Consider the following 13,975-nt stretch of genomic DNA (forward strand, 5'->3'; position numbering starts at 1 on the left):
GTCAAAATGTATGTTGGTGCCAATCTTTGGTCCATCTAAAGGCCTACTTATAATGACAGTCACATATTACTTCAACTGGTTTTTTGTGGAAATATTTAGTTTCGTTTTTTGGTTTTTGGGGCTTATAACACAGGGCGCTCATGTAATAACACTGGGATTTGAAGGGTTAAAACAACGAAAATATAATTAAAACTTTACATGAATATTTCAGGGAGAAGTAGTTTTACAAGGTTGGCTAATTTAAAGTGGAATAAGATATGGATATATGGTCTTTTTATGGCGTGGCTGAGAATGGTCCCTAGGGTGATGGGTGTGAGTTTTTTAAAGGATGGCAGGAGGGTTAAATTTAACACTATAACGTATTCTTTTAGATACATGTGGTTCTGATACCTCTACATCATCAGCGTGATTTAAAAAACACAATCCCTAAACCCAAATTTGTACTTCTTTTTGTTTAAAACACATCAACTGTGACCAACAAATTGCACAAAAATGCTGGACGCAGCAAAAAATGATACAAATTAAAACTCATACATGCAAATTGATATTTTATTTCTTTCAAAATAAAAAGAAGGTTCAATAAACACTCTAGTTTAAGAAACAATTAGAATTTTCTGGCAATTATGCTGTTGTTCAGGCTTAATGGGTAAAGCCTGAACACAAACACACACATGCACATATTTTTTACAGTGTGATCTACAAAAGCTCTTGATGACTATGATGTCAGTTGTTTGCCTCTTGTAACCACAACCCACAACATTGACGAGGTCCATGCTGGGTTTAAGTCAGCTTCCAGAAGCCTCTAGAAACCCTTCCCGCGACAATGAATCACTGCGTTATTTTTTTGTGGTCACTCAGCTCTATCAAGAACAATGTCAGTGTGTCAACTGGCTGAAGTTTCTTTGAAAACAGGGACTTTGCTGCATTACATTTCTTTAAATCTTGTATTGTAGAGAAACCATAGATGCCATATTGCAACTTCCCATGACACGCAGGTGACAAATATAGCATGTGAATAAGGCAGTGTTCTCCTCTCTAATTGGCTCATAATAATCTCTTTGACTGATAAAAGGCGTCTTTGAAACAGAGAGTTACTGTCAGCTTTCTGGGCACATAACAGTTGAAGCCAGAGCAAAAACGTACAAGGTCTGTGTGTTTTTACACGATTCAAGGTGCAAAATGAAGCTTTTTCTCTTCGCAGCATTTGTAGCAACCCTCAGCTATGTGAGTAGTCAATCTATCTATCCATCTATCCATATGTGTATATATCTATACTAATGTGTATATCTCATCTAAATTTATTTCAGGTCAATGCAGGCAAGGTAAGTTACAGTCAGACTATGGATGTATGCATACTTTGCACAATAATCGAGATTAGGCCACAGGCAATAAGTCTTTTTCCTGCTCCAAGCAGACTGCAAGGCTGCTGGCAGCTATGAATGCAGGGATGTTGAATGGAGGACTCTTAAATGGAGGACTCTTAAATGGAGCAAACCCCGGGATGCTGGTTGGTGGTCTGAATCCACCCATTGTTGCTGGCGGTGGAGCAGGCGTTATAGGGCAGCCCCAGTTTGCTCAGGTCAGTCCACTGGATTTAAGTTTGAGCGACAATGTGACTTTTCACCGATATTTTGCAGTGAATCTAAGTAACACTTATTTTTCCTTCTCACAGTTTGTTCCTCGAGTTCCTGCTTTTGTCGTTCCAGCTCAGGTCGGCAATGTGTACCCTTTCCCTGCTGTCCCTGCAGTCAATGCGGTTAGTGAGGCACTTACTGTTGTGGTGTTAACAACACAACTTGTTGCAGGTTTAAGAGCATCATCTGTCTTGCTTCTCTAGTACCAGGTTCCTTTCATGGGAGTACCCCAAATGGCACCAATGAATGCTCCTCAGCAACCTGCGATGGTAATCAACCTTTACCTTCAGTGTGTCAGTGGTTATTGTTTGCAGAAATGTAACATTTCCTGTTTTTGTTTAGGGGAACCCTGCTGGTGCTGCTCCACAGCAGCTTCCAGTTCAGCCTGATCCTCTCGGAAGATTCAGGGTAGGAAACAATGAATCTTTTGTCTCAAAGGCTGTGCAATATGAATGAAAACTACACTGGATAAATGTTGCTCTGTGACTCCACAGCGCCAGATTATAAAAGCGGAAAACACCGTGAAGAGTACTGTGGACACTCAGGTGAGACTGCGCAAAATAAACCATAAAAAGTTTTTTAAAAAGTTACTCACAGTTTGTAAAAACCATATTCTGCTAGAAAAATTACTATTTTTTTCTCTTATTTTCTCAGATTCCTTCTTCCGCTCCTTCTGCATCACCAACAGCAGCACCCTGCAACAAGGATATTTAAGCTGACACCATTACTCTAACATTAGCTTTGAATTGAATCTACAAGAAATATTGAATATTATAACAATAAAAGTAAACTACTGTGATTATTCATAAATTGATTACTTTTGTTAAAGTGGTTTGTTACAGTGTCTTCACTTTCTAATAAAATTAATCATACTCTAAATAAAATTTGTCTTGTATGAGTTTTATGCCATAGACCATCAGTGGATCTGTGCTGCCATCTAAAGGACATATATGTTTCATAAAACTACAACTCTAGATAGATAGTGAAGCGGACATCCATAAAATGTTATCAAAAATAATATAAAATAAGATTTTTTAAAAAGATCAAAAAAACAAAAATGACTACCAACCCACTTGCCACTAATTCCATTGATAAAGATAATACAGATATACTGAAGTCAAGGAGAATGAGTGAACACACATGATACAGCAAACATGATGCAGTTCTGAAGTTCTTTCAAACAGCTCCTCCTACAGCTTTTCAGCTTTACAAACATACAGAGACAGTTATGTCTCTGCACTATCAGCAAATTCCCAGAACTTAGAACACAAGATGTGCTGGTGTGGCATAAAAAAAGTGTTAGTTACTGGCATTATGTACAGGTGCGCATAAAACTGATGATGGTTCAGTTCAAGCAAGCTGCTTCACTTTCAGGATTGTGCAAGTTTGTTCACAGTCACACTGGTGTGACCAAATGAATAAAACGGAGCCATTTGAACCATGCAAATGGATTGGATTGCAATTATGTCGCACTTTAATATAATTCTTTACAAAACAAGTGATATTCACACCCACTTTTATTCTGTGCACACAGAAATGGGTCCATGACGGGAAATTTGGGGTTCTGAATCTTTCCCAAGGACACTTTAACATGTGAGATTGCACCAGGCATATTTGAAGACTTCTTTAACTGTAATAAAATATTAGTGAGCACAATGTATAAATAAATAGGCTAGTATAATGGCTGGTGTAAGCGAAAGCTGGTGAACATAACACTGAGTACACTCAACCATTAGTATAAATGATTCACCAATTAGATGCCAACATCAGACTGAGTGGGATGTGACAAATGTTTGAATATATGCTCAAACTTTCTGCTTTTCTTTTTTTTCTCATGACATGCAAAAGTTCCTTTTGGAATTATAATAATTATGCAATGCAATGTTACATTTTACACAAGCTTTTCTTACTTTAAGAGATCACAGAACCAAAGTGAAGAATGTACACAGTACACCTGGACGCTACAGTGATGACCTCAACATGCAGCTCTGGTGATTTTGTAATTTCTGTATTTGCATAAAGTTTTAAACTGAGATTATTTGGACTCTTTTTAACAACTTGAAACAGAACGTGTCATGGTATTTAGAGACATGACTTACACCTAATTACACACTTACCTGCTCTGTGTTGTAAGTGTCTGAGTCTGTTGCCATGAGAAATGTCTGTCACACTGACCGCATATTGTTTGGATGGGTCGGTGCTGGACTATATCAGCTCAGATGGGAGGAATTTAAACGTGATGCAGAGAAGGTCGGGAGGCAGACGCAGAAAGAGGACACAGAACCATTGGAAAGGTAAGATGAGCTTTTGGTGCTCATTGCTTCTGTGGACATATTCTTTGTGAAATGTATGTGGTTGTATAATGCTCAGCAAACTTTTGTCTGTACACACTGCAGGACATCATGAAGCTGCACACGGCTCTACTGCTGATTTGTCTGTTTAGGACTAGCTTTGCTCTGCCAGTAAGTTATAGCTTTATAGTGTATCTACATAAAGTGCTGTGTTAAACATCACATTTAATGTTTTGACAACTGTTCCTTTGACAATAGGTCCAGATTGGAATTATTGCGAGCAATAGCAATGAGGTAATGAGCTTCTAAAGCCTTTCTATGTGTTGGGCAGCTAAAGAAACAACATTAGTCATAATAATTCTGCTCTTCTTGTATATTCAGATCCTGAGACTGAATGCATTAGCTCTTGCAGCTATGGGACAAGCACAGGTATGCATCGTGCTTATGAGATGCCAATTACCATGCAGCTCTTTGTTGCCTTGACTAACTCTGTGCCTTCTTCAGTAAAATGTTAAAATATCTGCATTAAAAAACAAACAAAAACATTGACGTTGACATGAGCAGACACTCTTTCTGCAGGGCTCTTCAATATTGCCCCAGTTTGTGCTGCAGCAGCAGCAGCCTGAGGTGCTGCTTACCCCACAGGTGGTGAACTTAAACCCTCAAGTGGCAGGCCCTTTTGGTCCACAGGGACCCCAACTACTGGTCCCCAACCAGGGCAACCAGTTTACACCCATGTTTTTCCCCAATGGTCAACAAGAGCAGCTTGGACCTCAACCGGACCCCAACAATCCTAACATTCCTCAGCAGGCACAAAACCCTATGCAGGTAGAATATGGCAGGCTAAAAACACATTTCTGTTTTTATCATTGATTTGTGATGTGATTGGATGTGCTGAAATTTATTTTCAGTCTAAAAATGAGGAATTAACCATTCCTTTTAAACTTTTATTTTCAGTTGTTTCCACAGTTTCAGTATCCATCTTACAGATTTCCTCAGTTTCATAGGCCTCAGGTATGAAATCAAACATCCTGCCCTCTTTGCAAGAGTTAATACATTTATTTACATGCTCAGTGGAGATTTAAATTGTTTCTGTCGTCCACAGGGTTTCCCTTACTTTGTACCAGCTTATGGCTATCCCCAGCAGAGGAATAATGCAAGGCTGCAGCCCAACAACGGTCAGCAGAACCTGGAAAGAACGACACAGAGACCACAGCTCCCTCTGCAGGTCAGACATGATAAATACAAGCTGGAGTACAGAAAGGCACACACTTTTTGTAAAATGATCAAAAACAAACTGAAGGAATCCCATTTTTAAGAAAAATTACATTTTGAGGAATAATATTTTAATAATAATAATTTAATTATTTAATAATAATAATATTTTATTAAAACCAGGAGAAGTTATGTGGTCACAGTTGCTCCATGGCAGTAAGGACAGTAGCGAAAAGGTTAAAGTACCAACAGCATTAAATAATACAATATCTATCTATCTATCTATCTATCTATCTATCTATCTATCTATCTATCTATCTATCTATCTATCTATCTATCTATCTATCTATCTATCTATCTATCTATCTATCTATCTATCTATCTATCTATCTATTTCTCTGGAAAAGGACATGCAGATATTAAGCGTGTACAACGATTGCAGTGTCTACTTGTACTTAAAACATTCTAATGTTTCTACTCTTACTATAAGCATCTTAGGGAAAACTGGACCAACATTTTTACCTGATATAAGACCAAACACATCTTTTCACTCTACTGACTTTGCACAGATGTATTCAGCAAAAACAGCCGCTAGTAAAACAAACCAAAATGATGGAAAATGCTGCTCCAAGCATCTGTACTACTTTGAAGTTTAAGACCTACAGACAATGATGAGTCAAAGGCAAGGCTTGATGATAATAACATAGCTGCAGATGAATCATGACTGTGTGGGTACATCAGCTGTTATGCAATGACTGCTGTCTGGCATACTGACCACACTGTCAGTCTGTCTTAGCAGATAACTGCTGAATTCTTGCCAGTGCAGTGGCACATCAGCACTTCAGTGCTGGGTGACAACTCACACATGTAATTATTTATCAGTGCAACTTATGTAAGTTTATTTTGTTTCATGGCAGAGCTCATTTCCTGCTACTTTTATGAAAATGATGCATATAATTCATGGACAGTTTAATGGGTATTTAAAAAAAAATGCTGCTACTTAATTACTGCTTATGGCATGTTCTGCTATGACTTTTGAAGCTTGTAATCTAATGTTTATGCTTATCATCTAATTTCAGCAGGCTTCCAAGCCAAAGCCACGGACAGAAGACGTGAGTGTTCTCTGCTATTTATTTCACCTAAATTAAACATTAGAATCAAAAAAAGAAAAAGAAAAAGACATTTTGTTTAACTGCTTCATGTTTGTACTTTGCTCTGTGACAGACATGGCCACTGGGGTCAAAGAAAGAGTCTGCCACAATTCCTCCTGATCCTCGTGGTGATGCATCTGGCCCTGGGGTTGATGAGGTATGATTTTTATACAAGTACAGACCCTTTAAAGGCTTCACATGCACAGGAATTAATGCATGTTGCATATTCATAGAGTCCTTCATTAATGTCATTTAGGAAATTTGATTTTCAGTAATATACCTTTTTCTAATTTCTCTAGGGCCAGGTTAACTTCCCATTCCTGTTTGAGCCTTAGATGTCACAGCCGTAAGATCATTAGGCAACAAATGAGATACTCTGTATTTGGCCACAGCCTGACTGAAACTTGCCGAAATTCTACTGTTTTTTTTTCCAGTGCTTTCATACCATGTTAAATAAAGACGTTTGTCAGATAAATTTGTGTCAGAAAGTTCATTGTTGTACACAGAAATAAAAGCTTGAATTGCAGGAATAATTTTCTGAATATATCACAAATAACAAAGATTTTAAAAAAGTTAACAATCAAACTTTTTTGTAAGGAAAATGCAAAACAAGCAACATAGTTAATATTAGTCAGTAAATTCTGAGTCAGGTTCTGTTCTAAGGTCTAAGGTCTAAGATAGCAAAATTGTTTGATAAGATGCACATTGTAACAGAAAGCCTTGGTGAATGGCAGCATGAGAACAAGAGAACTAATTCAGTGAGATGCCATCTATCCATTTTCACCATGGCTTATCCAACTAGGACCATTATGGGGTGTCGAGAAAGGTGGGATCGCAAGACAGTGAAGTGCTGTGGTTTACCTTTCATTACATCTGAGAAAGGACTTATCAACTAGCCTTTTAGGTACAAAATGACTAAAGAGTGCGATCACAGAGTTTATCTATGTGCTTTTGCAAAATGTAAATAGTCTATATTCTTGATCAAATATATAAAAATGTAAGTCTGATTAATGTGATTAATGAGAAATGCAGTTTGAGTAGTGAAATGTTTCTAACACCTGACTTTCTGGCCTTTTACTGTTTTTTTCTGTGTGTGTGTGTTTCTGGGCTGGGATTGTTTGAACCAGTGGGGAATCCAAACATGGCACACAGCCCAGATCTTGTCTGAGGCTATTAGTGTTCGGTCAAAATGACTTAGGAAACATTCAGAGAATGTCTGATTTTGACACGTATAATTGAATAAAATAAGCTAGAGGTAGAGGAAAAAAACAAAAACTAAGGCAAAGACAAACAGAGGCAAAGAATAAATGATAACCTAAAATGGGAACAGTTAGAACTAGACATGAACATGAACATAAATCTGAACAGGAGCATGCAAAAACAAAGACGTGAGGAAACCATAACAGGAGCATGAAAAACCTGAGACCTGAAGTGACATAAAATCTATAGCCATGAGACGAGATAAACAAATGACCCAACACTGAACAAAAGGAAACAGAGGACCTAAATACACAAAAAGGTAATGAGGAAAGTGGAACACCTGGGGAACACAGTTGACACAAATGAACATGACGGCACAGGGGAAGCAAAACTAAATACACTGAACATGGAAACATGAGACTGCTTAAAATAAACCAAGAAACATAATGAGATGAAGACTGTGACAACATGAGCTTGACAATAGGACATGAAAAAAAAACACAGACATGAAACTCACGACAGACTGGGGAGATGGAAAGGAATGGAACATAAGGAGGATGAGGCATGGGCATAACTAAAAGTCAGGACAAAACAGACTTACATGGGAAACTGGAAATTACAACTATACAAGGAAGCATGGTGATAACATTAACTAGACTAAAGCCTCACTAAGACATACAGCTACAGCTAATGCTATTGTGATTAATAAACACAGAGGTTTGAAGAGAAAAAGTGAGGAAAAGTACTCTTTTAAATTAGTTAAAAAGGTATCATGTTATAAATGGATGTTCCTGTCAGATTGAGACAATTGAAGTAAAATGTTATAAAATGAATGAAACATCAAGGGAAATGAATTCATATATGACTGAACATTCATATGTGATGGAATTACTAATAAGTTGTATTAAAGTACAAAAGGCAGGGTAGACATCCTGAGGATAGAGGCAGTTAGAACTGGGTGAGTCCCCTCACCCATCGTCCTCATCCAAGCTCTGCACTACTGGGTAATACTCATATTATCAAAGACTGGACTTTTTCAACAAAGAGCCGATCCAGACTTCCTGTATTCATTGCTGGTTCCACAGATTGACAGATGTAGCCTTTCTGTGGGCTATGTGAGGTCTTTTTTCACCATACTGTTGATGAATCAGACACTAGAAGTATTTTCTACTTCTCTTAATAAGACTATCAAGCTATCAGGTAGCTGTGAAGACCTTACATTGGATTTAGGGTTCCTGGTGCCTGTTCTCTGTATGTCCTAGAAAATATGCACAATAAACTGGATGAACCAGGATCAGTTTATCCTGGTAATGCTGATTTATTTATTTTCTGAAGCCAGGAGGACGGATGAAAGGGGAGGGGGCAAAGTTTCCCCATAGAGGAGTATGAGTATTTTTACTAAGAAGACTCTCATTAAAGATGACGCCACAAAAACAACCAAAAGTTAAATTAGTTTTTTTTAAATAATGCATTTCTTTGACAGCACTGCACCAACAATTAAAATGTAACAGCCCAATATAACATTAATATGTTTTAGAAAAAATTAAAGTGAAGGACAATATACATTATTAGGTATTGCTTCCTAGTAATGAATTGGACCTACCTTTGTCTTCACAACTGCTTTAAATCTTTACGGTGCAGATTCCACACAGTGCTGGAAATATTCCTGAGAGTATTTAGTCCACACTGCCATGATAGCATCACAAAATTACCGCACATTTGGTTGCACATCAGTGATGTGAATCTTCCATTCCACCACATCTCGAAGTTGCTCTATAGGATAGAGATGACCCTTTTTTATGACTAGAGATGTTGTTAAACATTTCTAACCAGGAAGTCACGTATACAGAGACACACACACATACACACGCACACACATACACATTCACTCACATGCTCGCAACTTTTACAACACACCATATGGGTTTTACAATGGGGTGTTTCTGTAGCTGTTGTCACTGAATAAAAGGCTGCTAGGGGACGCTGGGCTGAGCTCAGGTGCGGAGCTTGAAGTTCTGGATCCTGACCGGACCGGCTTCTCTTGGAAGTTAAAATGGACTAAGCTCTGAGTGTCTTGCTTCATTCATGGGGATAAGTCTCTGAGTCAGCGAGGCCTGCGAGTGCAGACCGAACAGGGGGACACTCCCACAGGGCTTAAATCTGGGGCTCTCCACCATTTGACCCTAAAACTAAAGAAGCTTCTTGGATTAGAGGTAAAACGTCTTCAAGCAACTTAAAGAAGTCCAGACACTTTTCGTTCCAAGCTCCTTGGACTACGATGTCCTGGATGACTGAGAACCTTCACTGACTCAAAAATCGACATCGATGTGCCTTATGTATGAATTCTGGTTGTGCTTACTGACCTTGCTACAAAGTCGCACAACTTGGTGGATTGTTGGAGCATTACGGCTACCGTAGTCAGGAGCCTCGCAGAGTAATCTGGGTCCAAAACTCTGCCTTCTTCAGGTCCCAAAGTCAAACGAGCACTGCAGCTCCACTGAGAGTTAAAAACTGTCTAAATTATTTCATCTTTAATATCATGATCAGCATTGTTGCTTAACCAGGTGTAACAATTAAGTTTAACATCCAGGTGTCCATGAAAACAGAATTTATTAAATTAACGGAGCTAGAAGTTAGCAGAAAGTTAGCTTGCTAGTTTCCACCCAAACATAATATAGCATGTTCTGACTGAGAGATTTCTGAAAAAATTCAAACGTACTGCTCTGCTATCACTTCCAACATAAATGAAGAGAGAAAACTAAACAGCAGTGATGTTTGTGGGGTTACTAAGTTGGACTAGCTGGTACTGGTTTTATTTTGTTGTATTTAGCTGCAACACCTTAAAGGCCAGTTCATGAAAGTCTTGTTGGACATAAACCAGTCCGTGGTGCAAAAAAGGTTGTGGACCGCTGCTGTAAAAGGACCAAACTTCAGTCAGGAGAACAACTGAGATAATCCATCCACAATACGGGGTTAGTCATTAATATACTACAACAACATGGGAATAGAGCAGCTGCGAGAGAATTCAACATTAATGAATCAATGGTACAGAAATGGAGAAAGCAAGAAGAATGAGTTGAGTAAAGTTTGACTTATCTGACTGTTTTGTTTCGCTTAATGCACCTTATAATCCGGTACGCCTTATGTATAAAACAGACCCATTCATTGACAGCACGCCTTATAAGCCGGTGTGCCTTATGGTCTGAAAAATACGGTAAGTGAAATCAACTAATATAATGAATACAATTTAACATACTGTTGCAATCTTCAGCATATCCAGTGCAACATTAATTATCTAATATATTCTTTAATATTGAGCACAAGCAAAAGCTTAATAAAGACATGAGAACAAGTAAAGTAAAATACAAAAATATTTTTTAAGCCAATCTGGTGATATCATGTGTTGATACTTGTATCAGACAAATTAAGAAACACATATTTCCTAATGATTCCAACAGCCCCTCTTGCAGTAAAACAATAATTGCTATTTTGGACTTAATGCCTTACCATTGTCTTCTCTGTGGTTTTAGTTATGACTACAGTTTGACAAGGTGTTTGCTAATACCTAAGTAGGTTTACTGTTTAAACTTGATTGACTAGCTTGATTCATAACGGCAATTAATTTCCTGAAATCCTGTAATCTTTCCATTATGTTCATATTTCAGTCTAAGAAAATGCATTATTCTGATGCAGGTGAATATAAAATAAGTGCAACATATTCACATGATAATTTTAATGATGATATTTAAAAAACAACAACAAGAATAACTTAGTAAAAAGTACCAGTCATAATGAATGACCTTTAATATATTACACCTTTTCACATTTTCACATCATGTTCTCAACAAATAAAGACAAAAAGTATTGTCTCTTAAGCAATAACTATCATATTTCAGTTTAATTTCATAATTTCCTTAGGGATTAAAGTTTTCTGATTGTTTACTATCGCAATTGTTTTTTTTTTCATTTACATACTGAACAAGAAGAGAAGATTTTAATTCACAGCATACCTTTTTAAACATGCTTGAGTCCATACTGTACCGCTCTAATTTCAAACAACCTCTGAATACAGTTTGGCAGTAGATTACTCTGTGCTTTTCTTCATTTTCAGTGCAATATTTGAGCACAAACTTGAACAATTTCAGGGTGTGTTGTTTAATTACTGACTGACAGTTTGGTTCCTAATAATCTGATCCAGTTATAATTCATATGGCATAGTGTTTTGTTTTTTTTCTTTTTGTTTACCCTGTCTGGGTGCTGACAAGATTATTATGTGGTTTCTGGCTCTAATCATTAGTTACACCTTGGGACATTTCTTAACAAAGGTGCTCTGGTAGCTGTATATAAGAAGAGCTCAACTTTCCGAATATCACTACAACAACTTCCTTCACTCTGAGACTGACTGCTGCAGCAGTGGACTAGACGTAATTACATGAGTCTTTGTTGTCAAATTTTTCTTTGCCAGGATAGGATTAACTGTGGAATTGTAATTGTTTAATTAACTTATTTGATTTGATTAAATCTTTATTACCATTTTTATTTCAACAGGTACGATCACTGAAACCATGCTGAAGGTAGCATTTGTGCTTGGATGCCTCCTGAGCCTCACTTTGACTCAACCTGTAAGTCTGACATTATCACATATTTTTACGTATTTATTTGCACTTATGCATTCAGATACCATTAATAATACTGTAATACAATAAAATGAAGGCAGTATTGAACTTGATCATTGTCTACAGATGGGTATGGCGCGCAAAAGACTTGTGCGCTCAAGCTCTGAATCTTACTCTGGGTCAGGGGTGAGTGCTTTTCTTATTTTTTTTTTCCATTACAAAATGGCAAATGATTTTTGATGCACAAGTCAGAGTACTGTGATTTGAATTACATTGTGGATTATTGCCTCCTAAATATCTAAGTTTTTAGTTTTACAGATGTAACGTTTCTCTGCATTTGATAATAAATATTTTTATTTGTGGTTTTTCAGGAAGCCAATCAACTGCCACAGTTAAACAATCAACAGCTGCAGCTACTCATACAATTACTACTTGCCAGCCTAGCAACAACCACTACAACAGCTGCACCCACCCCTCGTCCGGCTGTAACTGGTTAAAAACTGGCATTTAACTATTGAATGAAAGTTAGCATGCAGTGCAACTGTCAATTTGTGATATTTTAATGAGAAAACATAGCAGTGTCTACCAAATAAAATTTATGAATAGAAAATGTGTGTTTTTCTGTTTGTAAGAAATGTAAGTCCCTCAGCTAACCATTATATTCCCCTTTCAATAAAGAGTTCACATCACATGTGATGTGAGCAGCTATTTAGGTGTTTACTAATGAACACTGTTGATCTAAAATAGAGTTTAAATTATGGTACATCAACGATATTACATAATAAACTTTCTTAAGTTTTCTAAAATTGGGTAGACTGTGCTTCCCTAATATTTAGAAGCTGCTGCCGAGGTTGGTAGCATTAACTTGAAAGTAATATTCCTGGTGGGTTTTTTTCAGTAGGAACATTCATAGTCAAACAGTTTAGCAACGGCGGGTCAAGGGGCAAGTTAGGACATAAAAGTGATAGCCTGTCAGTATGCCTCGTTATTTAAGACCGTTTATATACTGGAAAGAGTTTAAGATTAAGATTTCAGATTCAGATAACATTTTAAATCACCTACATGTGGAGTGGTGGAAATTTACTCACTCCAAAAGTAGCTACCATCCACATCGAAAGGAGATGGCTAAGGCTACATCCACACTAATGCGGTTTTTTTTTGTTGTTTTTTTTTTTTTTGCTTGTCCCGTTTGGCTCTTTTGCCATCAGAATTATTGTCTTAAGGCAAAGAAAGATGCCCAACGGATTTACTTTACCAAATGGACCATCCCAGCCTTGCCGTAATGGTCTATTTCAGACCTTCCCAAAGTGTGGGGCCCGCCCCCTAGGGGGCAAAACGCTTGGACACTGCTAGCACGGGCGCCTACAGAAACGCAAACAGGAGATGAAGCATAGCTGAATATGTTTCCAAACCAACTTCATTCTAAACCAAAGACTAGAAAATATGTTATAGCATATCTTCCCTTTGGCTTCACCTGCACAAGTGCCGAAGTAGGTCTCCCTGCAGAATTGCTTTTCCCTTCGTCGGGAGCACGCACTGGGCTGTTTAAATCACGGACAAACAGGATCCCACATTCGTGATTTTTAGTTCACAAACACTTCTTGTAATGACTAACTACTCCTGACCAGTGTTGGTCAAGTTACTTGAAAAAAGTAATCAGTAACTAATTACTGATTACTTCCCCAAAAAAGTAATCCCGTTACTTTACTGATTACTTATTTTCAAAAGTAATTAATTACTTAGTTACTTAGTTACTTTTTAAAAACACGATTTACAACCTGAATAGGTGATAAAGCGATAGATCTTTCAGCCCAATTCTACTTTTCTGCATAATCCATCATACAAAATGTAATCAAATGGAAAAGTCT

General features: G+C 37.5%; 2 protein-coding genes and 1 long non-coding RNA gene across 6 annotated transcripts; all 3 read left to right on the forward strand.

Moving 5' to 3' along the window:
- Window positions 1-1,107: 1,107 nt before the first annotated feature.
- On the forward strand, window positions 1,108-2,508 carry scpp9 (secretory calcium-binding phosphoprotein 9). 2 transcript variants are annotated; one of them, XM_085408572.1, is made up of 8 exons: window positions 1,131-1,224; window positions 1,308-1,322; window positions 1,412-1,579; window positions 1,673-1,756; window positions 1,838-1,903; window positions 1,977-2,042; window positions 2,129-2,179; window positions 2,289-2,508. In XM_085408572.1, the coding sequence occupies exons 1-8, from the start codon at window positions 1,180-1,182 to the stop codon at window positions 2,346-2,348; spliced, it is 555 nt and encodes a 184-aa protein (XP_085264698.1). In that variant the 5' UTR covers window positions 1,131-1,179; the 3' UTR covers window positions 2,349-2,508. The 2 variants fall into 2 exon arrangements, with proteins under 2 accessions (XP_085264699.1, XP_085264698.1); XM_085408573.1 differs by lacking the exon at window positions 1,308-1,322 and having other exon boundaries at window positions 1,108-1,241; window positions 1,417-1,579.
- Window positions 2,509-3,887: 1,379 nt separating this feature from the next.
- Window positions 3,888-6,741, forward strand: odam (odontogenic, ameloblast associated). Of its 2 annotated transcripts, none has more exons than XM_085408574.1 (10): window positions 3,888-3,928; window positions 4,031-4,096; window positions 4,184-4,219; window positions 4,307-4,354; window positions 4,505-4,753; window positions 4,883-4,939; window positions 5,031-5,153; window positions 6,220-6,252; window positions 6,365-6,448; window positions 6,591-6,741. In XM_085408574.1, exons 2-10 carry the CDS (start codon window positions 4,037-4,039, stop codon window positions 6,624-6,626), a joined length of 726 nt encoding a protein of 241 aa, XP_085264700.1. In that variant the 5' UTR covers window positions 3,888-3,928; window positions 4,031-4,036; the 3' UTR covers window positions 6,627-6,741. The 2 variants fall into 2 exon arrangements, with proteins under 2 accessions (XP_085264700.1, XP_085264701.1); XM_085408575.1 differs by having other exon boundaries at window positions 6,223-6,252.
- Window positions 6,742-9,470: 2,729 nt separating this feature from the next.
- Window positions 9,471-13,197, forward strand: LOC146668019 (uncharacterized). Of its 2 annotated transcripts, none has more exons than XR_014911973.1 (4): window positions 9,471-9,704; window positions 12,040-12,113; window positions 12,234-12,293; window positions 12,479-13,197. It is a non-coding gene; the product is annotated as an uncharacterized LOC146668019 (long non-coding RNA). The 2 variants fall into 2 exon arrangements; XR_014911974.1 differs by lacking the exon at window positions 9,471-9,704 and adding an exon at window positions 11,486-11,915.
- Window positions 13,198-13,975: the final 778 nt, after the last annotated feature.

This window comes from Rhamphochromis longiceps, linkage group LG6 (genome assembly GCF_057381845.1).
Source record: "Rhamphochromis longiceps isolate RC_006_pf linkage group LG6, R_longiceps_female_GT1.1, whole genome shotgun sequence".
Classification (NCBI taxonomy): domain Eukaryota; kingdom Metazoa; phylum Chordata; class Actinopteri; order Cichliformes; family Cichlidae; genus Rhamphochromis; species Rhamphochromis longiceps.